This window comes from Gallinula chloropus (assembly GCF_964237585.1).
Source record: "Gallinula chloropus genome assembly, chromosome: 1".
Taxonomy (NCBI): domain Eukaryota; kingdom Metazoa; phylum Chordata; class Aves; order Gruiformes; family Rallidae; genus Gallinula; species Gallinula chloropus.
In genome coordinates this window covers 213,097,100-213,123,371 of record NC_140085.1, presented here as the reverse complement: position 1 = coordinate 213,123,371, position 26,272 = coordinate 213,097,100, and the positions used below count along the sequence as shown (strand labels likewise).

Below are 26,272 nucleotides of genomic sequence, written 5' to 3'. Positions count from 1 at the left end.
GGGTCTCACCCTTCATCCTGAGAACTTGGCTCCTGTGTGGAAATAGGTTTATTCAAGTAATTTCATTTATAAAATGCAGTGGCTTGAAAAATAGTAAATCCAGATATTTCTGAGATCCAAAAAGGAGGATGAGCTCTTTTGCCTGTTGTTAGGCTCTTGCTCTCAAAAATTCCTGCAGGGATGTGTGCCATAGTATCATTTCCTGTTCTGTGAAAAAGCTGCTTCATATTACCATTTTCAAATCCATGTTTGTGGACGTCCTTGTTCTGGACCTACAAATTAAGTTAAGACAGAGTCCTTGATATACAGTTTATTGTTTATGCACTCTCAAACATCTGCTAATTTTCTTCCTGGGAGCAATCATCCCTTTCTTTCATAATTTTTGGTCCCTCTGTGAACCCTCCCCAATAACCAATGCTTCCACAATGTCCTACATGACACTGGACACTAGTTCACAGCTAGACCTTGACCTCAGTGAAGCATGTGACACCATCTCCCACAGCATCCTCATGCTAAACCAAGGAAGTGTGGTCTGGAAGGTCGAGTGGTGAGGTGGATTAGGAGCTGGTGAGTTTTGATCAATGGGACAGAGTCTGGCTGGAGGCCTGTAGCTAGAGGAGTCCCTCAGGGGTCGGTACTGGGACCTGTACTGGTCAATATATTCACTGGTGACCTGGATGAGGGAATAGAGTGTCCAGTCAGCAAGTTTGCTGAGGACACCAAACTGGGAGGGGTGGCTGACACACCAGAGGCTGGGCTGCCACTCAGCAAGACTCAGACAGGCTGGAGAGGGGCAATGGGTGCAAGCTGGAGCAGAGGAGGTTCCATGTGAATACAAGGAGAAGCTTTCACTGTGAGGGTGACAGAGCCCTGGGACAGGCTGCCCAGAGAGCTTGTGGAGTCTCCTTCTCTGGGGACATTCAAAACCCACCTGCATGCGTTCCTGTGTGATTTAGTCTGGGTGATCCTGCTTTAGCAGGGGGGTTGGACTGGATGATCTTTTGAGGTCCCCTCCAACTTCCTAATGTTCTGTGATTCTGTAAAGACATCACCATTTTATCAGTGTCATTCTCCTTACAAGCCTGTGTGTATCCTACCATCTCATGGACTTCTTTTGGCTAGGGCAAGCCAGAAAAGGACAATACTATTGAGCTATCATAGTGGCACACTGCTCCATTGCTCCAGGAGACAAACACTCCTCCTTCCTGGAGCTGTCCCAGCTGCAAATATTTCCACATCCTCCACTTCCCTGCATTACAAGTTGCTGCTTCCCTGGGTCTTTCTTTCAAGCTGCTCATTAAAGATGCTGTGACCTGTTCCAGTTGGATTACCTGAAATGGTTTTGACAGGTCTTGGAGAACTCACTGCCTTTTCACTAGCAGAGGAGGTGGAGGTGCTCATGAAAACCCTTCCAACAGCAAATCCTGGGGGCATGGAGGGGAGGAGTACTGGTATGTGTGATGAAGACAGAATCTCTGGGCGATAGTAGCTGAGCAGCAGGGGCCAGGGACCTGCATGATAACCAGCAGAGAATGCAGATCAACATATATAGGTCATTAACTGGCCTGTATTACATTATTATGCATCACAAGGAATCACCTCAACATCTTTTCTCTCAGTTCCTCTGTAATTCACCTGTTGAGCACTCAGTTAATGTGTTCACAAGGGCTACCTCTGCTGGGTAAATCAGATCCTAGATTTCAGCCCCTTGGGAATAGAAGTGTTTTGAAAAACTTGTGCAAACATCCACGAGTCTCCTTGGAGGCAGCTCTGACACCAGACATATGTTTTTCTCCAAGATGTATTTACACTGAAGAAAGCAACTTGGCATCAGCAGCTTTGTCTATTAGCATCTACTTCCAAATAGACTTCTAGATTATTCACACCTCAGATGAGGCTGTTGGATGGGGTGGGGTTTTTTTTTTGTTTGCTTCACATTTTTCACATTTATGAGGTACCTTCCCTAAACCTTGGCACTGAAGAGAGGTCAGGCAGTGCCACATCTGGCATTCACAGGACTGTTCAGCTGGACAAGGCAAATGCTGCACACCTGCAGTTCTGTGGAAAACGTTGCTTCTACAAAATGCCTGTGTTGATTTCTTTGAGTTTTCACATGTCAGAAGTATTCAGAAGTTTATTCTGGGAGGTGACTGATACCCTTGAGTAGAATGCCCAGCTTGGCTGTAAACGTTTACCCTGTGGACACCTGTTACCAGGCAAAACAAATCCCAAAGTATGGTTAAACTAACTCAAAGTTTGCTTTGGTCCACGTGCCAAAATCTGGCATCTTGGTCCTTAGGAACATCAAAACATTTATTTTCTGTTAAATATGAAAATGAACCACATGTTGCCAACATTGCTTTGTTCTCCTTTTTTTTTTTGGACTTTGTATTCTTTTGGTTGCTCGTTATTCATGGTGAAAACGTGGCCAAGCAAAGTCTGATTTTCTCTCAACTCCTTGTTTTCATGTACCCTATTCTGTTCTTGAACTGAGTTTCTTCTGTGGAACTTCTTTAGCCACTGCTGAGAGCTCTCACGTTCTGTAACCAGCATGCCCCTGGGGATGAAAGCATCCAGGATATCCAGGAGATGCCTTTTCTCAGTACAGAGTTTTCCAGGTGACTTGCACTTTATGTTCCTAGCCTGCTTTAAAATCACATCTGTTTAATTAGCCACTCACAAACAGTGTTTCTTGTAACACCTAATATCCTTTCTCCAAAATAAAGAATGCAAAATCTTATTATCTGCAATTATGAGCCTTTCCCCCCACAACCCCCTCACCAAAATGAATTTAAGCAGTAAATAGCCCTGACAACTTAACCTGTTTTGTTAATTCCAATTGTATTTGTGTCTCCTCTGGCATGAATAATGCCTTCTAAAGTGTTGCTGCATCAGTATGGCATTTGTAGAACTTCTCCAGCAGAGCTAATTGATTCTGAAATGCTAAGTGTTACTGGTTTCCTAATTGTTTCCTCTGCAAAACCGTTAAGGTAGCCGTGCTTTTTATTACACCCACGTCAGCATCTCAGAACAAATTGAGGAGACTCTCAGGGGTAAAATATTTAGCTGCATAACATAGGCTGTTAGATAAATGCAGTGATGAGGATAGTGCAGTTAAATACCTAATCTCTAATTAGGTTCTCTCTGAAAATGAGAAGTACATGAAAGTATGAACATTAAGGTGTAAGCTTAATGCTCTTGGTTACTGACACTAAATAAGCTTTCTGACAAGGCAAGATCATTAGACTGGACCTTTCTCTTTGGCATCCTAGAAGCAACTTAAAGAGAAACAACAGACTGGTCTTCTCAGGAAAAGAGTTTCATTCTTTCTAAGTGTAATTTTACCTTCAAAGTGTATAAATTATAGTAATAAAATATATCTATTTCTTAGACACTGCACAGTATGTTTAATATCCCCTGTTCTAGAAGTTAACGTTACTCTTGCTTTATAACATCTCCAGGGTAATAACATATATATAAAAAATCAACTTTGCAAACATCTCTTGAAAAAAAAAAACAAACATTCCCACATTGCTGATGTCTCAGAAGAACAGTTGATGTTCAATTATCTCTATTACCCAATTCACAGATCTTTGAAAATAACACCTTCCATGGAGAACTGATCTTTATTACTCTGCTAACACTTAACTATGCAGTGTCCCTGTAGTAAACTATGATGTGCTTGTTTCACCCTCCAGCCCAGATCGTAACGTGTGGCACAGAAACAAACCCAACCTTTCAGCTCAGCACCTGCACAATGCAACTGATTCCTGTTGCACTGGTGTGAAAAACCATCTTAGGTGACTGCTACCAGATTGAAATCACCACTAATCACTAGTGGCACTGTTTAACAACTCCTGGCTTGCAGAGTCTTTCTGTATTGACCTTTTCCTTCATGTTTCCTAGTTTTCACTTGTACCACCAGAAGAACAAGGTCTGTGATTGTAATTAAATCAATCTGACAATGAGTCACGCTCTGGCAGCTAAAGAGGAATCGGGAGAAATATAATCTAATCTTAAACATGAATGGTATTTGCTTGAGGGAAGGGAGGAAGGGAGGGTGTATGTAATTTTTTTTAAAAGGAGAATGTAAAACCTGCCAGGAATTCATTACAATTTTTTTTTTCTTAAAAATCTCTTGCTTTATGATCTAGAATGGCTGCTGAAACAGAGTATGTTGGAAAATTAGTGCCTTGGTGTTTAAATCAGGTGTAAATACATATTTCCTCGTGTGTGCAAGTTGGCAAGTTTCACTTCTTCCTTAGAAACATTGTTAGAAGCAGAACAAATGGCAGGGAAAAGACCACCTCTCTTTTTTTTTTTGCATCCATTATCCGCTGGCACCAGTTCAGAAACTGTAAGCATCTGTAGCAGGCACCTGAGCATCCTGTACAGGTGATTGCTACAGTCTTGAGAGCCATCCATACATCCATACAGCCCCTCTCCTGGCAGAGACATCTGGAACTGGCTGGGGTGAAATGCTGAGCTCTGGGGCTTTTTGAGCTCCTTCTCCTCTCTGGAGCTCACGTGCGTGCCTACGCTTTTCATCCTCCATCCACTTGAGATCCAAGATTAGATTGCACCTTGGAGAGCAGACCCCCAGCTAGGAATGCTGTTCCCTTGAAGCTGAAGATGTTTTCTTCACTGTAGCATCGAGAATGAAAGTCTCACTGGGGCTGTAACATCTTTGAGGCATGGATCCTCTTTTCCTCCTATACATATGCATAGCTGTTCACTCAGGTTTTCCCATATTGCATGTTCCCATAGGAAAGTGATCTAATTCCTGGTTGCATCCTGAACATGTGGCATTTTCTAACATAAGTAGTAAAAAAGCAACACTATGTTAGGGGTTAATTCCTCTCTTCTCCCATTGCTGCCTTGAACTGGTGCTTTAAGCACTCGATAGGTGCTCAAAACCACTGTGAGCATCAAAAAGCTGTCAGGGAGTGTACTGCAAAATGGCAACACAGCATCAAAAGCTCTAAGAATTTTGTCAGTGAGAGAGGTGGGTACATTCGTTGTCTGGCAGAGAAGGACCTGGGGGTGTTGGGTGACTGCAGGCTGAATAGGAGCCAGCAGTGTGCCCAGGCAGCCAAGAAGGCCAATGGCATCTTGGCTTGTATCAAAACCAGTGTGGCCAGTAGGTCTGGGGAGGTAATTGTGCCCCTGTGTACTGGGCATTGGTGAGGCCACACCTCGAGTGCTGGGTCCAGTTCTGGGCTCCTCACCATCAGAAGGACATTGAGGTCCTGGAGCGAGTGCAGAGAAGGGCAACCAGGCTGGGGAAGGGGCTGGAGGGCAAATCCTCTGAGGAGCAGCTGAGGGAGCTGGGGCTGTTCAACCTGGAGAAGAGGAGGCTGAGGGGAGACCTTCTCCCCACCTACAACTACCTGAAGGGAGGTTGTAGAGAGGTGGGCGATGGTCTCTTCAGCCAGGGGACAGGAGATGGGACAAGGGGCAATGGCATGAAGCTGTGCCAGGGCAGGGACAGATTGGACATCAGAAACAAATGTTTTCCTGACAGAGTTGTCAGGGCCTGGAACAGGCTGCCCAGGGAGGGGGTTGAGTCACCTTCCCTGGATGTGTTCAAAAAAAGGGTAGCTGAGGTACTTAGGGATCTGGTTTAGCTTAGGATGGGAATGGTTGGACTTGATGATCTTCAAAGGTCTCTTCCAACCTTGTGATTCTGCGATTCTGGCAGCAGATGTGGCACAACCCTTGTGTAAAAGGTGATTTGAGTCTCTTTTCCTTTTCTCCAGAATTAAGATAAAAGTCATCCCAGAATTGTCATTCATCTGACTATTTACTGAAATCAAAGTGTTAGGTTTGCCTAAGATTAGATTTTGAATATATTAGATGTAGTGTAGAGCGAATGTTAATATTGCAATATGCAGCAGAGAAAATGCAGCAAGAAATCAGACTCATTTCTATAAAGAGCCTCACAAATGTTTAGCATGAAGACCAAAGGAACTCCAGGTAGCATATCATGGTAATACACATGTCCATTGCTGCCTGATTGGGGTTGAGTTTGGAATGAAGGGGTACTATGATTTTTAAAATAAAAAAAAATGTCATTGAGATAATGATAGTTCTTTAAACTCACTGTCAAATTAATTTATAGGTAAGACCTCTCCTCCCTTCTTAAATCATCTGCCCAGAATTACATATTCTCATTCTTTAATCATGTCTGTGATAAGGAGGCTTGGCACAGTGCATGAATACTTGATGAGCTAAAATAGGCTGCCTCAAAGTACGTCCTTGTCTTCTGCTGTTGTATTTGGTTTAGTGTAAAGACTTGGCTATTTAAATTAATGTTTTAATTGAATGTTTCTTCTTTTTGTCAGCAGTAAAATAGTGACAGGTATTTCTAGTGACAGAGGGGTTTAAAGGCAACCTGAAATTGAAAAAGCAAGTGGCCATGAAGTCACAGCTATTGCTGTAAGGGGTGCCACATTTCAACTTAAATAACAAGCAGGTCAAAATTCCACACGTTCTATAATTAATTCACAGCAGATCTTAGCAGCTCATAGTAAGTTTTCACATGTCTAATGGTCTCCTTCAAGCTCTCATGAGTGTGGTAGGTCCTAGATTAAGTCAAGACCTAGCCACCAGTCTTGAGGGACAGCTAACCCTTGCAGAAGGACCTCGGAGTTTTTCTGTCAGCTGTCAAGTGGCCAGTAGCCTTTGAAAAACACAGTTTAATGAAACTACAAGCTTCTGTTGCTAAACAGCTTCTCATAAGCTTTTAAAGATCCTGTCCCAGTGCACCTACAGGATGGGCATGTCCTCAGCTACATGTCACCATGAATTAGAGTGCAGGAAGCAGGAGGATTCTAATGTGGCATATCTTGTGTCATGCCATTACCCCATGAAGTACAAAAGGATTGCTTCAGCTGGGGCTTGTAAGAAACCTGCCCAGGACACAGAATCATAGAATCAGAGAATTGTAGGGGTTGGAAGGGACCTGGAGAGATCATCGTGTCAAACCCCCCTACCAAAGCAGCTCCCCAGCTCATATTGCACAGACAGGCGTCCAGACGGGGCTGGAATCTCTCCAGAGATGGAGACTCCACCACCTCCCTGGGCAGCCTGTCCCAGGGCTCTGGCACCCTCACTGGGGAAAAGTTCTTCCCCATGTTGCTGTGGAACTTCCTGTGCTCCAACTTGCAGCCATTGCCCCTTGTCCTGTCTCCACAGACCACTGAAAAGGGGCTGGCTGATTCCCCCTGCATCCCCTGCTTAATATAATTATAGACTTTAATTAGGTCCCCCCTTAGTCTTCTTTTCTCCAGGCTGAACAGTCCCAACTTACTCAGCCTTTCCTCATAGGGAAGATGCTCCAGGCCCTTCATCATCTTCGTAGCCCTTCATACCACAGCTGAGAATCTGGTCGCCATAACCCGCTCTGACAATCCACTGCTAATGCATCTCTGGTCTGCCACTCTTCTAGCAGGACTGTCTGCCAGGCCTTTTTTTTTTATTGGAAAATCCTATTACAGAGTGAATTGGGTGTGCTACATTTTTATTTTTTTTATCTTTATTCAGTTTACTGTCTGTTCTTTGGAGAGCTACCCAAGCTGGTGGTAGAATTTCTTCCGCTTTCTTGGTTTCAGTGGCAAAGGGAAGCCCGTTTTGCTGCTCTTTTCTGCCATCTACCATAGAAGCCTCCTAATGCTCAGGCAGCTTAATCACTCACACTTGTACATGTTTCACATGATTGTCTCCAGAACTGTGGCTACATCCAAACTGCTCCCCAGAAAGTCTGATAGATTCAGATGGAGTTTCTTTGTCCCATCCCTGTGCGTCCAGGCACCACTGACAACTATTGTTCTCTGTACAGCTCGAAGGTCCCCAAAGAGCAGGAGCTGGTTTCAGGCTTAAAACTTTGGAGGACCCACCATAACCACCCTAGTAATATAACAAAACATAGATATACACACTCCAATCAAGCTCTGAAAGTAGAGAGGGGCATCTCAGCATCCACTTTTCCAGCAGCTGCTATCACCAAGGTTTTTGACAGATGTGTATTTTGACGTTAGTCCAGAGTCCCAGCCACAGGACGTAGGGAGCTGAGATTCCTTTCTTGGATTTATCAGTAGCTTTTGCCCACTGAGAGGCTCTTTTTTTAAGGTTTCACATTCTAATTCCTCCTGGAACATTAGAATACACCAATTAGGAAATGCATTTACAAAACAGAAGAACAATAGCTGCTTCCTGAGCCCAGGTGCTCTGTTGTGACTGAGTATTATTTTTAGTCTCTATGGCTGAGCGGATACAACTGTGCAGAGTATAGATGCAGACCAGTAGGTGCATCCTTTAGTGTTGGGGTGTTTTTTAATTTCATTTTCAGAGTTGACAGCAATAACTTTCACTTTAAAAGTTTATCCTTGTTGGACCTGACTTGCAGTTTGCATAAATCAGACCTGCCTTGATTTAAGACCGGTTGAAGCCACAGTGGTTATTTTTCAAATCAGTGCTTCTCAAAAGATGAATAGTGCCTTAAATCCAACTGTAAAAACAAATTTCAAGCAGTGGCCATTAACTTGAATTATGGAAGAGAAAAAAAAGAGAAGGATGATATTTCTCTCCCAATGACTTAAGGACAAAAGGATATACAAGGTGATAGAAAAATCTTCATTAATTCTGTCAGCACTTAGTTGTGGCCCATGATTTGCATGTGAGTGGTATAAAAAATTACACAACTAATATTGTTATAAATGTTAGACAATGCTGCAAAATATTTCTTCTTACTTCAGTTGTCTGAAACTTGCCTCATGCTACTTTTTTGGGGGGGAATTATATCGTCTTGAATTCAGTTCAGAGATTGTACTGAGCTACACAGAACAGTAACACTGTGAGAAGATTGTGGAGCTTTCCACTAAAGAATCCTTGAATATTTTTAGGAAGGTCATGGTGCTTAGCTAACAAAAAAAAAAAAAAAAGAATAAATGAAATGTTTGTCTGCATTGCAGAGAAACATAAAATCAGTTAATCATATAGGAGCATAAGATATGGGTGATAGTTCTGTGAATATATTTGTTTTATCTGTCCATGACAGTTGAGAAATAATACATCCCCATTAAAAACCTCTCTGTGGGAGGCTGTAGTTATTTTATCCTATTTCAAGAAGTATGTCTTTTTTTTTTTCTTTTGGCTTTAAAATTGCTTGAGTCAGTAGTACATATATTTAAATGAGCTTGAAGTGCTAAGCTATGCAGGAGTGTGTGGGGGGAACGGGTTAGTGAGAGAGGGGGAGAGAAATCAAGCAGTCCCTAGCAAATCTCTGCTCTCTTCTGTTGCAAGAGGAGGGTGCAGCTGCAGGAAAATAAGTGTCTCATGATGAAGTCTGTCCGTGATTTTAAACATATTTTAAATCTGGGGGATGAGCTGCTGGAGAAGAGCTCGGTGGAGAAGGACCTGGGGGTTCTGGGTGATGACAGGTTGGCCATGAGCCAGCAGTGTGCCCTGGGGGCTGAGAGAGACAATGGGATCCTGGGGGGCATCAGGAGGAGTGTGGCCAGCAGGTCACAGGAGGGGATCCTCCCTCTCTGCTCTGCCCTGGTCAGGCCCCACCTGCAGTATTGTGTCCAGTTCTGGGCTCCCTGGGATAAAAAGGACAGGGATCTCCTGGAGAGAGTCCAGAGGAGGCTACAAAGATGATGAAGGGTCATCTCCCCTGTGAGGAAAGGCTGAGTGAGCTGGGACTGTTCAGCCTGGAGGAAAGAAGACTAAGGGGGGACCTAATTAAAGTTTATAATTATCTGAAGCAGGGGATGCCAGCCCCTTTTCAGTGTCATGAGGACATGAGGGCTGTAATGAGGCAAAGGAGCTCATCCCCCAGCAGATGTTTGTGTGGTAGTTACCTGAACTGCACCTGGGCATTTGCTGAGAGCAGAAGAAAGAGTTAACCCCGCTGCGCAGGGAAACATGTACTTCTGTGTGAAAATGATACCTCTGCAACCACTGCATGAGGTCATTGTCCTTTCTTTATGCTGGTTGAACGGTTCATGTTGAAAAAAAAACCCCAGCACATATCACAGTCAAGTGTGATCTGGCTGCAATGGAGTGGTCATTTCTGAAACATCTTGCCTGAGTTTGCTCTGGATGTGTGAGGTGGTGAGGCAGATGGCATCATCTTACCTGGCGCTGGCGATGCCGAGAGGCGTTATGTACTGTCTTAGAAAGGGAGGACTGTGAAACACCCCAAAGGGAAAGCGTGTTGTCTGGATGGGAAGAGGAGGTGTGGGAAGGATTCTTTAAATCTAGCATAAAAGCAAGCTGATAAACAAAAACAAACCCACACAGGCAATCAGAGAAGATTGATCAGAAGTTGAAAGGGATTTACAGCAGATTTCGATACCGAAATGTCATAGGCAGACTGAAATCAATAATTACAAGGCACAGATCAGCACCTCAGCTTCTCCTAAGGGCATCAGGATTTGCTGGGACACTGGAAGCAGAAATACTACCTAACATTTCCCCACACATCTCCCAGGAAGGATGCTGCTGCTGTGTGCAATTTCTGGAATTGTCAGTACCTCTTGAATGAAACATTCCATCCTGTACTCTCCTCTGCTTTGCCTTTTGCTGAAAACTGGACATTAAACAACTATCTTCCTGTTAGTTTTTGCTCCAGAAGCGTGAGGTGTCGACCAGGAGTTTAATTGATTGCTAATACATCAGTTTAAGGGGAAATGAGCAATTTTTGGTTGAGGTTGTATTACAGGGATTAGTGTTACAGACTGTGAAGGAGAATACCTGATACCCACTTAGAGCCCAGCCCTCATGCAACGTTCCTGTGGACACTCAGTAGTGAAAACAAACAAACTGCTGCTAATGGTAGTCTGAGGTTCATTCCCAGCTAAGAACCACTCTGGCCTGAGCTAAAATAACACCTCAGCTGTAGCCAGAGCTCACAAGGCTTGGCTGTCGTGTTCTGCCATGGGTTTCTGCTAACAGCTGTTTGCTTTAGAAGTCATTCATTTCCCATAGCAGCACAGCAGAGCCCCCAGCTTTCGTGCCGCTCTTTGTTGTTCTCTGACCTCTTGTACCTTTCCCACTTCATCTTATCTTTAAAAGAGATATAGCACTTCTCCCTGCTCAAGAGGGTGAAAGTGATAGCAATGTGTGAGTCACTGTATTGTTTCAGGATTGTCAAAAACAGGGAGAGCTTTCCCTTCTCACCGGTGTCCCTCTCCAGGGAGGAGCAGTCATTTGCTCTTCTTTTCGCCTTTCTTCCACCCACCTCTCCCCCATCACATTTCCACCTGACCCCCCCCCCCCCATATATTGTTAGTTCAAGTTTTTATTCACATCTTTGTTTGTACAGAAGCACAACCACTTATCTTGATTTGGGACTGAGCATCAGTCGATATTTGCAGAGCTCTGAGCATGTTGATGTTAGTCCTGATGCAGAGTCAGGAGTTCCAAATGACTAACAGCTCCTGGGATTTGCCAAAGGTAAAAGCAGCATAAAGAGGAGGTGCTTTAGTTTCTATCAGAACCAAATTTGCTGATAGAAGGCAAAACTACATCCTGTCAGGAAATGATTGCAGAGGGTGGGTAGTGGGAATTGGGTGGGATGAAATGAACGTTCAGGACACCATGTAGACCAAACCTGGATACACGTTCCTCACACTGTTCCCTTGGCTTCATGCTCAAGGTTGCCTGTACCACCTGCTGTGCCCCTCACTCTGCAAGCACACAGCACCAAACTGTCCAGTTAGATTTTTAATTAGGTTAAAAAATGCCAACTACCATAAAAGCCTATTTAAAAACACCAAAAAGTGCAAAGTGTTACGGGGAGTTTCTGTAAGTGAAAGAGAGGGGGGTACGTCACCATGTGTTCCTGGGTACGACAGGTTTGACTGTTGTGGTCACCTTGAAGGCACAAGGGGAAACTGTTTCACAGAATCACAAGGTTGGAAGAGACCTTGGAAGATCATCAGGTCCAACCATTCCCATCCTAAGCTAAACCAGATCCCTAAGTACCTCAGCTACCCTTTTTCTGAACACATCCAGGGAAGGTGACTCAACCCCCTCCCTGGGCAGCCTGTTCCAGGCCCTGACAACTCTGTCAGGAAAACATTTGTTTCTAATGTCCAATCTGTCCCTGCCCTGGCACAGCTTCATGCCATTGCCCCTTGTCCCATCTCCTGTCCCCTGGCTGAAGAGACCATCGCCCACCTCTCTACAACCTCCCTTCAGGTAGTTGTAGGTGGGGAGAAGGTCTCCCCTCAGCCTCCTCTTCTCCAGGCTAAACACCCCCAGCTCCCTCAGCTGCTCCTCAGAGGATTTGCCCTCCAGCTCCTTCCCCAGCCTGGTTGCCCTTCTCTGGACTCGCTCCAGGACCTCAATGTCCTTCTGATGGTGAGGAGCCCAGAACTGGACCCAGCACTCGAGGTGTGGCCTCACCAATGCCCAGTCCAGGGGCACAATTACCTCCCTAGACCTACTGGCCACACTGGTTTTGATACAAGCCAGGATGCCATTGGCCTTCTTGGCTGCCTGGGCACACTGCTGGCTCCTATTCAGCCTGCAGTCACCCAACACCCCCAGGTCCTTCTCTGCCTGACAGCTCTCCAGCCAGTCTCCCCCAGCCTGTAGCGCTGCAGGGGGTTGTTCTGTCCCATGTGCAGCACTCTGCACTTGGCCTTGTTGAACTTCATCCCGTTGGTCTCAGCCCGTGGGTCCAGTCTGTTCAGACCCCTCTGAAGAGCCTCCCCACCCTCAGGCAGATCAACACTTCCTCCTAGTTTAGTGTCATCTGCAAACTTACTGAGGGAGCTTCAACCCCTTCATCCAGGTCATTGATAAAGATGTTGAACAAGGCTGGACCCAGGACTGAGCCCTGGGGTACGCCACTCATGACCAGCCTCCAGCTGGACTTTGTTTCTGCTGCAGGACATCCCTGCTCGTTCTCACAGTTGACCAGTTGACCACAAAGGGCAAAATAATGACAAAGGAGAAGCTGTTTCCAGAGATTGCTTGGGTTATAACCTGGACTTCCACGGGCATAATTTAGAATCCCTGAAAACTGAAGAAAATGACCACAGCTGTATTCCAGTGAAGGAACATTCTGCAGTTTTAAGCAGCTACATCAGTGACAGAAACACTTGCATTTTAACAGATCAGAAGTATAAAAAATATAAAATTCCAAAATCACAGGTATCTTAGTATTTCTGCTCATTTCCTTCTGATTTCACTTTGAACATTGTTGAAATGGCTTCCTTTGTCCCAGACCTCCTCATCGCCCTGCTCCTCTTACTGCAAACCTTTTATTTTAACTAGTCATTCACAAGTTTTTACTGTAAAACACTTTTCAGCCAGTTTTCTATTTGATAAAAGCTTTCAAAGTTACAGCAACATGAAGTGCCACGTTATTTTCTGGACTTTTATCAATAGTACCTGGACAGAATATAGATTTGCAGCAAATGGAAGAAAGCAATTGTATAAATCTATGATGTCAGAGGTTTTCAAACCACCATGGGTCTTGTAAAATTAAAGTACATTTCAACAACAAGCCTTATTTTGCCAACTAAAAGAGTAAACTAGGGAAAATAATTTTCAAATACTCGTTAAATGCTCTTTAAGGCTGTGCAAAACAATCAAATATGCTTTTATATCTGTAGGCAATATTTACAGTATTTTACCTTTTCAGGCTACCACGGGGCATGTTAAGTCAAGGGTTTTCAAAAGACATTTCTGTGTCCTCTGAGTTCTTCTGGATGCTTGAATGCCTTGGGCTCATGTGAGAAATGTCATCGTAAAATATTAGAGTTCAGTTTTCTTTGCACAGGATGAAAAGGTTCCCTGTACCAGATCCTCAGAGAAAATGGGGAAAAAAAAAGACAATTTATATGACTTTGCCAGTTTAAGCAAAGAAATAAATTAAAATCCCTAAATTAGCCTTTCTCCACATCAGCTACAGAGGAATCCTTTATTTTATTTACATTCCTTTCTCGTATAAAAAAAAAATCATTTACCTTCTGTTCTCTGAGGAAAATGAGAAGTGACAGAGTTGAAAATGTCCGTGGAAACCCTGTTTCTGCAGATCATCCACCCAGTGTGGATTATCAAGGGCTCATCAATGCACCCTGGGCTTTGGGCCCAGCCAGGATGCCTCATCCAGCCCAGTACCAATACCCCCACTGACCACAAGGTCATGTGAAGATCAGGACTGCCTTGATCAGTGCCGTGCCTATTCTTAATAATTTACACAGGCTTAAAGTACCATGATGAAAACAACAAAAAACATTTATTTCTTAATGATGGCTTCTTATTCCAAATATTAAAGAGTCTTGAAAAGAGGACCCAAATTCCCCCACTTGAGACGATAGGGTAGGATAGGATAGGATAGGATAGGATAGGATAGGATAGGATAGGATAGGATAGAAAAGAATATAGTAGAGTAGAGTAGAGTAGAGTAGAGTAGAGTAGAATAGAATAGGAATAGGATAGGATAGGATAGGATAGAAAAGAATATAGTAGAGTAGAGTAGAGTAGAGTAGAGTAGAGTAGAGTAGAGTAGAGTAGAATAGAATAGGAATAGGATAGGATAGGATAGGATAGGATAGGATAGGATAGGATAGGATAGGATAGGATAGGATAGGATAGAAAAGAATAGAGTAGAGTAGAGTAGAGTAGAATAGGAATAGAATAGAATAGAATAGAATAGAATAGAATAGAATAGAATAGAATAGAATAGAATAGAATAGAATAGAATAGAATAGAATAGAATAGAATAGAATAGAATAGAATAGAATACTGGTTTGGGTTGGAAGGGACCTTAAAGATCATCTTCTTCCAAACCCCCTGCCATGGGCAGGGACAATATCCACTAGACCAGGTTGCCCAAAACCCCATCCAGCCTGGCCTTGAACAATGACTGGGAGGGGGCAGCCACAGCTTCTCTGGGCAGCCTGTGCCAGGGCCTCACCCCACTCACAATAAAGGATTTCTTCCTCATATCTAACCTAAATTTCGCCTCTTTCAGCCATTCCCCCTTGTCCTATCACTCCATGTCTTGCTGTCAGCACCTCTCCAACTTTCCTGAAGACCCCATCAGGTACTGGGAGGCTGTATTAAGGTCTCCCCAGAGCCTTCTCTTCTCCAGGCTGAACAAGCCCAACTCTCTCAGCCTGTCTTCAGAGGAAAGGTGCTCCAGCCCCTTGATCATCTTTGTGGCTTCCTCTGGACTCACTCCAGGAGCTCTGTGTCTTTCTTGTTCTGGGGACCCCAGAGCTGGATGCAGTACTCCAGGTGGGGTCTCACCAGAGCAGAGAAGGGGAGGAGAATCACCTCCCTTGACCTGCTGGTCGTCCTTGTTGTGACTGAGCAAGTGGACTTTCCCACTGCAGAGTAGGGAGCTGGTTACCCTTCCTTTCTTTTCTTCAAACCCATCAGTCACAAACAGCTTTCCAGTGAAACAGCTCAGCTTCAATGGAATATATTCTCAAATTCCCCTTCTCCCTGCTTCCTAACCTGGCAAGGAAGCCAAGATGTTGTGATGCAGCAGGTATGAGGCTCAATCCCATCCAGCCAAGATGATCCGTCTTCCGTGCCCCAAGTGACTTCTCTAACAATGCTCAGGCTGTATCTTCAACATGGTCTCCAAGAACACTCTGCAGTGGCTGTATTTTAAAGGAAAATTATGAGCCCAGTTCTCAGTCTTTGAAGACACAACATCAGCACCTAAATCCAGCAGAGGTTTCAAGCCTCTACAGAAGATCAGTGCCAAGGCTCTGGGAGAAATCAGATTCCTGACACAGTGGTTTCAGCAGCATTTTCAGTGGGATAAGTTCAATGGTCCCATTTGTCCTGGGTGATGACAGGTTGGCCATGAGCCAGCAGTGTGCCCTGGGGGCTGAGAGAGACAATGGGATCCTGGGGGGCATCAGGAGGAGTGTGGCCAGCAGGTCACAGGAGGGGATCCTCCCCCTCTACTCTGCCCTGGTCAGGCCCCACCTGGAGTATTGTGTCCAGTTCTGGGCTCCCTGGGATAAAAAAGACAGGGATCTCCTGGAGAGAGTCCAGAGGAGGCTGCAGAGATGATGAAGGGCCTGGAGCATCTCCCCTGTGGGGAAAGGCTGAGTGAGCTGGGACTGTTCAGCCTGGAGAAAAGAAGACTAAGGGGGGACCTTATGAATGTTTATAAATATCTGAAGTATGGGATGCAGGGGGAATGGGCAGCCCCTTTTCAGTGTCTGTGGAGACAGGACAAGGGGCAATGGCTGCAAGTTGGAGCACAGGAAGTTCCACAGCAACATGGGGAAGAACGTTTCCCCAGTGAGGGTGCCAGAGCCCTGGGACAGGCTGCCCAGGGAGGTGGTGGAGTCTCCATCTCTGGAGAGATTCCAGCCCCGTCTGGACGCCTGTCTGTGCAATATGAGCTGGGGAGCTGCTTTGGCAGGGGGGTTGGACCCCATGATCTCTCCAGGTCCCTTCCAACCCCTATGATTCTGTGATTATTCTCAGCTGACTAATGCTCTCTGGAGAACTGGCAAATGCAATCCAGACTGAAGATCTCACTGCTGGGTCTGGGCAACTTCAAGTTAAGGCTGCCATCACCAAATGTCATAATATCACTTCCCATTTCGGGCTGTAGAATTTTATTTTGAAGCAGTAACTAGGATTTTCTTTCCTTCTGTCAACATCTTTCTGAAAGGATCTAATAAACCTGCTAATCAGATGATTAACTTTTAGATGTGGATTGCTGGTTTCTCCCTTTAGAACCGTCTGTATGTTGCTTTAATTAAAGCCTAACATATTATTAAATCGCTAGAATGAAGAACCAGCAGGATTTTCAGTCTTTACACTTTGCAGGACCTTTTCCAGCTCAGAGTGCTTCCCTTCTGTACCAGGTGGCCTGTCAGGAGTTGTACAGATTTATCCTTTCTTTCCTCTGAAGGAGGTGGTGTGTTTCAGAGTGGTGCTGCTGGGTGCTCATTGCAGAACTCACACTTGCAGAATCCAGAATCCAAAGCCTTTTTTATTAGCAGCAGATGTCAAGCAGTCCTGTCAAAATGCCAGGGTTTATTTGATAGCAGTCATACTTTTGATACCATATCTATGCTGAAGAAATTCGATGACATTTTATTAAACTTCCAGAAAAGTTATTTGCATGCTGGACAGATAAACTAATTACCTTCTTGGGTTTCTTTGGAGGGTGTGGTTTCCTGAGAATGAATTATTATGGTTTGACTGGTACTCTGAAATATTGGTGGCAGATTTGGGCATATCTGAAATCAGAGCACAAGATAACTAATAGTCAGTAGGAGTTGATGGGGAAGAGGGAAGCAAAAGACTTGGATACAAATCTTTTTCTTCTTTTTTCCTTTTCAATGGTACATGATATTACAGGCCTGGCCAGCATTGCAGGATCCCTGTGCTGTTGCAAATTAAAATGGTTTTGAAGTTGTTCAAGTCAACTATTTCCTATTCATCTTTTGTGGCAGAAAAAAGCTTTTATGTGACAATAAGCTTACTGGGACATTATTAAATCATTTAATCCAGTTCTTTGATGAGTTCCATGCCCTGATCACTTATAACCATGAGAAATTATGCATACATCAGAGAAACACTTTTTTTTTGTTTAATGAGAGTGTTTATTTTGCTTGTTGAGTTTATAATGCTTGTGTTTTGCTTCTACCTTCACTTCCAATTAATTGGAGCAGTTTGAGTAATTTGTTTCTACACAGAATCATAGAATCACAGAACCACAGGGGCTAGAAGGGACCTGGAGAGATCATGGGGTCCAACCCCCCTGCCAAAGCAGCTCCCCAGCTCATATTGCACAGACAGGCGTCCAGACGGGGCTGGAATCTCTCCAGAGATGGAGACTCCACCACCTCCCTGGGCAGCCTGTCCCAGGGCTCTGGCACCCTCACTGGGGAAAAGTTCTTCCCCATGTTGGTGTGGAACTTCCTGTGCTCTAACTTGCATATAACTTGAATTATTTCCAGGACAAATTTTGGGGTCTTTTATAAATGCACTGTGTTAATTTTCCTTCCCCTGATAGATCCACAGCCTTTCTTCCCTCCTCCGCTCTGTGCCGCCCACACGCCTTTCCACATTTGTGGCTCTGTAGGTGAAAGGCAGCTTGTGAAGGTGTCCCTGGCTTAAATACATCTTGAACAAAGACATTGTTTTCATCTTGCTTTGTGGAGTTTAGATTCAGGTAACAAGCCCTAGCAAATTTTCTGGGCATCTTGTTCATCTGTACAGGACCCACACATTTAATAACCACTTGAATCAGGACAGGCTGGGGGATGAGCTGCTGGAGAAGAGCTCTGTGGAGAAGGACCTGGGGGTCCTGGGTGATGACAGGTTGGCCATGAGCCAGCAGTGTGCCCTGGGGGCTGAGAGAGACAATGGGATCCTGGGGGGCATCAGGAGGAGTGTGGCCAGCAGGTCACAGGAGGGGATCCTCCCCCTCTACTCTGCCCTGGTCAGGCCCCACCTGCAGTATTGTGTCCAGTTCTGGGCTCCCTGGGATAAAAAGGACAGGGATCTCCTGGAGAGAGTCCAGAGGAGGCTACAAAGATGATGAAGGGCCTGGAGCATCTCCCCTGTGAGGAAAGGCTGAGTGAGCTGGGACTGTTCAGCCTGGAGAAAAGAAGACTAAGGGGGGACCTTTTGAATGTTTATAAATATCTGAAGTCTGGGATGCAGGGGGAATGGGCAGCCCCTTTTCAGTGTCTGTGGAGACAGGACAAGGGGCAATGGCTGCAAGTTGGAGCACAGGGAGTTCCACACCAACATGGGGAAGAACTTTTCCCCAGTGAGGGTGCCAGAGCCCTGGGACAGGCTGCCCAGGGAGGTGGTGGAGTCTCCATCTCTGGAGAGATTCCAGCCCCGTCTGGACGCCTGTCTGTGCAATATGAGCTGGGGAGCTGCTTTGGCAGGGGGGTTGGACCCCATGAGCTCTCCAGGTCCCTTCCAACCCCTAACGTTCTGTGATTCTATGATATGATTCTAATACCATGACCTTAGAGGCTGTATTTATAGGGCAGTATAAATGTGGGGCAGGAACTGGTCCCTCACCCAAGGTCAAGTGGCACAGGGTGTCCCCTTGTCCCCGTGCTCAGGACGTGCTTCCCAACAGCAGAGCTCTGCAGAACAGTCTGTAACAAACCCAGAGCTTCTGAACCAGGCAAATGAGCCCAGGTCCAGTGGTCCAGCCTCATCAATGACCATCTTTTACTTAGCAGGGTAGATGAGCCCCCCCAGGCTTCACTTCACCACAAGCTGTCCCTTGAGCTACCTGCACCAGGGCTGCGGGTGGACCTTGCCTAACTCCCCAGCCTGGCTCACTCTGCTCTGATGGCAAAGCAAAGGGTGGTACCACACAGGCAGGCTTCTTGGGAGGGAGCCTTTCCTGGCATAGGTGAGCTTGGGATGGCCCCACCGAGACACAGGACTGCAGAGGAGGGAGAAATGGGCCCTCTACATAACAAATCTCTAGTTTCTGCCTGCTGGATCACATGTTGCAGTGAATAAAACGTGGTTGTATCAGCAAAGAGCGTTTGGCTTCTGTTTGGCACTTCCACTTGCAAAATTGCTACAGCTGGAGTTGTAAGCAAACGATTTCTTTATTATTCATAGCAGCAGGTGCTGCAACAGCCTTTTGGCTCCAGTTGTACTCCATCGGTCCCTGGTTTCTATATATTTGATTAGATGGTGCCATGCTGCTCAGATGGGATGCTAGCCCTCCAATAAATGTACTTTGTTGCACAATCAGTTACATAGTGCATTATCATTATTATTTCCATAAATCACTTTTAGTTGGCAGCTTTCTGTTGCCTCTTGGGATTGTTCCAGCAACAATTTGCATACTTTTTGTATGGCATCCTAAAAAGACATTGGAAGACAACATAGTCTGGGTTTGATTTTATAATAGCTGGTGCCTTTCTGGCTGCACTAGAACAGAGAAAGCAGCTCTCCAAGCAGGACTGACATATTTATTTTGATTCCTTTATCGTTTGTGTACTCTTCAAGAAGTGCTTATCCCAAGATTCAGTATGGCAGTTTAGGCACCCTCCCCCAGTGTGTTTATGTGCTTATGCCAGAGTCATAATGTTAAAAATCAGGTGTCTGGCCCCAGGAGGGTGATTGAGAGCAATGCAGCTTGCTGCACAGTGGAGGGACAGAATGATGTTCCTCACTCAGAAAAGTTTCCTAAATACCCCCAACACTGATGTGGGACCTGCCTGTCCCTTGCCAATCAACACAGAGTGTGTCTGAATCTCCCACTCACAGCACAGAATCACAAAGTTGGAAAAGACCTTTGAAGATCATCAAGTCCAACCATTCCCATCCTAAGCTAAACCAGATCCCTAAGTACCTCATCTGCCCTTTTTTTGAACACATCCAGGGAAGGTGACTCAACCCCCTCCCTGGGCAGCCTGTTCCAGGCCCTGACAACTCTGTCAGGAAAACATTTGTTTCTAATGTCCAATCTGTTCCTGCCCTGGCACAGCTTCATGCCATTGCCCCTTGTCCCATCTCCTGTCCCCTGGCTGAAGAGACCATCGCCCACCTCTCTACAACCTCCCTTCAGGTAGTTGTAGGTGGTGAGAAGGTCTCCCCTCAGCCTCCTCTTCTCCAGGCTAAACAGCCCCAGCTCCCTCAGCCGCTCCTCAGAGGATTTGCCCTCCAGCCCCTTCCCCAGCCTGGTTGCCCTTCTCTGCACTCGCTCCAGGACCTCAATGTCCTTCTGATGGTGAGGAGCCCAGAACCAGGCAGTGTATGGGAGTGGGAAAACCATTTCCCCATGGAATTGAGATGCTTCTGCTAGAGCCCTCTTCTGAGGGCTTAGTGCTGACTCTTTTATAAACAACGCTGCTGGAGAAATTCAGGCTTGTAGTGCTGTAGTTCTGCTCCTTACTCTTTCCAGAATGGGCTGATGTAGAGAGACTTGAGAAATTAGTTGAATTTCCTCTTCAGCCAAATGAAGAGGAAGAGGGTAGATTTCGACTAGATATAAGGAAGAAGGTTTTTACTGTGAGGGGGGTGAGGCCCTGGCACAGGCTGCCCAGAGAAGCTGTGGCTGCCCCCTCCCTGGCAGTGTTCATGGGGAGGTTGGATGGGGCTTTGGGCAACCTGGGCTAGTGGAGGGTGTCCCTGCTCCATGGCAGGGGGGTGTGGAACTAGATGATCTCTGAAGTCTCTTCCAACCCAAAGCATTCTATGATTCTATGAAAATCAGAAGCTCATTGTCCCTTTCTAAGCTGTAGGAGACCTAAGGGGAGGTGAATCCTCCAGCCTCTCAAAGATTAAGATCAGATGAGATCTGGCTTGAAGGACTGTGCAGGTACCACCAACCCACACCACTGGTGGGCCCTCCATAGGGAAGGGGCTCAGCTCCAGCCTCTGTGGGTGTTTCACCACCACTGAGCTAAAAATCAAAAGGGAGGCTGGATGAAATCTATACAACTCAATTCAGGCCAAGCAAGCACACAGCAGGGTGCCAGGGCTGGCCAAGCCACAACCTGCCATTAACAAAACCTGGTTTGGACTCAGCCACTCGTTATTTTCCCATCTAGAAGTGACCACCCTGCTTGTGCCTGCTGGCTAAAGACAGGCTAACTTCAGCTGCCACTCTGGCAGGCCTTCACGTGGAGCAAGAGGCTTTTTTTCACAGTGAAATTACCTTGTAGTAGGGAAAAGAACTGTAGTCTGGCTGAGTTTTTCCTCTTATTAGCAGTGGTGCTTAACAAGCTCTGTGCTTAGAGGAGGAACTTTCCAATATCTCAGTGAAGTTCTTCACTACATAAAAGGTAAATAAGCCCCATGTTTTTATAGATAGATTCCTATCAAGGCTGGAGAGAAAACAGAGCACCTGGTGCTGCTGGTGGAAAGGTGCAGATGGTTGTCTATATGGGGACAAGCAGATAACATGGATGGGGAGTGTGTCCCTGCAAGGCACAGGAGAGGCTGCCTTTTCAGCTGGCTGCAGAGTGGGCACTTCACACCTGTGAGTTCACAGATATCAGAAAGAATCAGTTCAGCCTTCTGTTCAATTGTAAAAAATAAGAAATAAATAGGGGCAGTTTTACCCACTGTGTTGGTTTCACTTATAGGCTGCATTGCTGGGAGAGGTGATGGGTCTGTCATAGGAAAGGAGAGTGGGTGACAGGCATTTAGTAGCTGACAACAGCCTGATCTGGGCATTGAGAGATATTAAAGAGTAATGGATGAAGAGGTGCATCCAGTGTGGCATTAATGTACCACTTACAGTGAGCATGGCAGGACCTGGGGGTGTTGTGTGACTACAGGCTGAATATGAGCCAGCAGTGTGCCCAGGCAGCCAAGAAGGCCAATGACATCCTGGCTTGTATCAAAACCAGTGTGGCCAGTAGGTCTGGGGAGGTGATTGTGCCCCTGTACTGGGCATTGGTGAGGCCACACCTTGAGTACTGTGTCCAGTTCTGGGCTCCTCACCATCAGAAGGACATTGAGGTCCTGGAGCGAGTGCAGAGAAGGGCAACCAGGCTGGGGAAGAGGCTGGAGGGCAAATCCTCTGAGGAGCAGCTGAGGGAGCTGGGGCTGTTTAGCCTGGAGAAGAGGAGGCTGAGGGGAGACTGCTTGTGCCAGGGGCTGCTCCTAGGCTCACTCCCTGCAAGACAAGTGAACCCAGTTTGGGAATGGACACCAGGTCGGCCTTAGCAAGCACAACTAGATATTCCCCATTCCTTTTATTGATGAGCTCTGGATTTACACCTTGTGTAAGGTGGCAGTGATGTTTAAGAATAATGTGTATCGTTATCCTGAAACGTGGAGCTTATTTGGGGGGAATAAAGTATAGTGATTAAACAAAAATGAATTTATTTCTTACAGGTGCTGTTTCAGAAGCTGTGTAAGGAAAAAGCAGGTAAGACTGTATTATTTCTTCAAAGTTTCTTGGTGGTTTGTGGCATTAATAGAGGACCCAAGGGAGCATCTGCTGTTCTGAGGTGTAGCACAGTGGCTGTGATGAATCACTTCCACCCTGTTCTTCGTGATGGATTGGTACAGGTTTTCCATGGTTGGTAGGAAAGTGGATAATTCAGCAACTCTCAGCTTGCACCTTGCAGAGTGAGTTCTGAAAAATGACCAGTGGCAGATGACAGTGCCCATATCCCTCCTTGGCATGAGGTTTAACATGAATGTCAGTATTAAATGGCATCCCTGAGTTTGACCATCATGGGGAAATTGCCTTGGTTTTCAGCTGACATTCTGTGAATGACCAAAACTGGAGCAATACATAGAATCATAGAATCATAGAATCATAGAATCATAGAATGGTCTGGGTTGGAAGGGACCCCAAGGATCATAGAGCTCCAACCCCCCTGCCACAGGCAGGGACACCAACCTCCAGGCCTGGAGCTACACAAGGTGTAAGCACACAGGTACGCTGAGCACCACCACCTATGTTAGTGTGCCAGGAGCTAAGGAAAAGCTTTGGGAAGACATATATACACACAGAGGTACTGATTCAGCAAGATACTTAACAGGCAATTAAACCCAACAATTTGACAAAACCAATTCAATGCAACAGGGAGTAAGCAACTTGCTCGGATGATTTGCTTAATTGAGGGTAAATGTCCTTATTAAACTGTAATGAAGCACAATTAAGAAATACAGAGGAAAGAACCTGCTTCCCACAATGTGGGTTAACAGAATTGAATAACAGCCCCACAGTTTCGCAAAACGAAATGTCCCCAAAGTCTGAAGTGAATCCTTATTCCCACAAAAGCCTTTCCCAGCGAGAAATATTCCGGTCATAAAGCAACTGACCTCTGGAGTCACCCACTTACAACTGCCTTTTCTGGTTCATTAGCCAATATGTGTGCAGCCTGTGTCAATGAAAGCGAAAGCGTTGGGAAATCACTGCTGTATCCCTCTGTCCCCAGATGACCTCAGCATCGTATTTCTTAGCATGAAGGACAAGTTTAAGCTGGTTTGCAAACTCTTGCAAACTCCTTCTTCCTCAGAGTAGCATCTGCCTCTGCTCTCAATTGCATACCAAGATCTTTTCACCTGAACTCTGTTCTGTGTCCAGTTCTGGGCTCCTCACCATCAGAAGGACATTGCGGTCCTGGAGCGAGTGCAGAGAAGGGCAACCAGGCTGGGGAAGGGGCTGGAGGGCAAATCCTCTGAGGAGCGGCTGAGGGAGCTGGGGCTGTTGAGCCTGGAGAAGAGGAGGCTGAGGGGAGACCTTCTCCCCACCTACAACTACCTGGAGGGAGGTTGTAGAGAGGTGGGCGATGGTCTCTTCAGCCAGGGGACAGGAGATGGGACAAGGGGCAATGGCATGAAGCTGTGCCAGGGCAGGGACAGATTGGACATTAGAAACAAATGTTTTCCTGACAGAGTTGTCAGGGCCTGGACAGGCTGCCCAGGGAGGGGGTTGAGTCACCTTCCCTGGATGTGTTCAAAAAAAGGGTAGCTGAGGTACTTAGGGATCTGGTTTAGCTTAGGGTGGGAATGGTTGGACTTGATGATCTTCAAAGGTCTTTTCCAACCTTGTGATTCTGTGACACTATTATGCTGTGAAACAGATGAAACGAGACTTTTCCAGCCAATGGCAAATGATTCGATGGCCCTGACAGCAAAGGTGCTGACTTAACAAAACGCCAGCAACCTTCGCCTGGAAAATTCATGTCTCTGACGGCAATTTCCCCCTCATGAACTTAACATCAGGTCAACAAAACATGAAGGCTCTTGAGCACAGTGTAAACAGGGCTACAAAGATGATGAAGGGCCTGGAGCATCTCCCCTGTGAGGAAAGGCTGAGTGAGCTGGGACTGTTCAGCCTGGAGAAAAGAAGACTAAGGGGGGACCTTATGAATGTTTATAAATATCTGAAGTATGGGATGCAGGGGGAATGGGCAGCCCCTTTTCAGTGGTCTGTGGAGACAGGACAAGGGGCAATGGCTGCAAGTTGGAGCACAGGAAGTTCCACAGCAACATGGGGAAGAACTTTTCCCCAGTGAGGGTGCCAGAGCCCTGGGACAGGCTGCCCAGGGAGGTGGTGGAGTCTCCATCTCTGGAGAGATTCCAGCCCCGTCTGGATGCCTGTCTGTGCAATATGAGCTGGGGAGCTGCTTTGGCAGGGGGGTTGGACCCCATGAGCTCTCCAGGTCCCTTCCAACCCCTGTGATTCTATGATTCTTTCAAATACAAGAGTTTTCATTCAAGTTCTGTCCACATTAACTTCTCCTGCTTTATGGGCTGTACGTGGGTTTATTCCATGGTGGTATTTGCCAGTCAATCTCCTGTGCTCTTCCAAAGCTAAATAAATCCCATCAATCTTTAGATCGATTTAGCAATTGGTTTTATTGTTTTCATTGCTTGGATCAAAACATCCCTGTGACCCTGAGAGCTTGCTTTAAAAAGAAAAGGAAAACACATAAATGGCACATAAATTTGAAATAATAATGATTATTTTAACATTGTTTACATTTTTACTATGATTATTTTTGCTTACTTTTACAATTTATTATATAAATTTTTATTTATTATACAATATCATAGAACCATAGAATCATAGGGGTTGGAAGGGTCCCCCCTTAGTCTTCTTTTCTCCAGGCTCAACAGTCCCAGCTCACTCAGCCTTTCCTCACAGGGGAGATGCTCCAGGCCCTTCATCATCTTTGTAGCCTCCTCTGGACTCTCTCCAGGAGATCCCTGTCTTTTTTATCCCAGGGAGCCCAGATCTGGACACAACTCTCCAGGTGGAGCCTGACCAGGGCAGAGTAGAGGGGGAGGATCCCCTCCTGTGACCTGCTGGCCACACTCCTCCTGATGCCCCCCAGGACCCCATTGGCTCTCTTAGAACATGATGGTTGAAATTTTGATAACTGTCAACATGGAAGAAGAGTGACAGGGCATTTTGTGGCACAGTTTGATCACTGAGGTCGAACTTTAATCATGGAAAACTAGCATATGATAGGGGTGGTAATAAATTTGCCATTAAAATGTTTTTGGCAGAAAATGCCCATTTCTTCAAACTCAGCTACTTTCTGTGGAAAGGTTGCCATCCATTTATTTCTGGTTCAAGTAATTTCTGTAACATAGGTGGGCTCATCTTGACATGCAAAGATCTGACACTTTTTGAAGTGAGAGTCTTTTATTTCTATTTGGCTTTGAAACTTTTGGCTTTGAAATTTGTTCTGTTAAAGCAGTAAAAAAAAAAAAAAGAAAAAAGAGAAAACATGATTCAAATATTTCACATGGCTGAATCTGTGTCTTGTACTGAAAGATGTGACTCCTTCTGGATTTCCAGTTC

The 26,272-nt window shown here is 45.6% G+C and overlaps 1 protein-coding gene across 1 annotated transcript in view; it reads left to right on the top strand.

Annotated features, from left to right (window-relative positions):
- STARD13 (StAR related lipid transfer domain containing 13) overlaps positions 1–26,272 on the top strand; it is a gene marked incomplete at both ends in the record, with an annotated part of 297,240 nt that overhangs the window by 77,239 nt on the left and 193,729 nt on the right. The window contains one exon of the mRNA XM_084279657.1: positions 22,840–22,873. Coding sequence (XP_084135783.1) covers positions 22,840–22,873 — 34 coding nt within the window. The remainder of the gene's footprint in view (positions 1–22,839; positions 22,874–26,272) is intronic.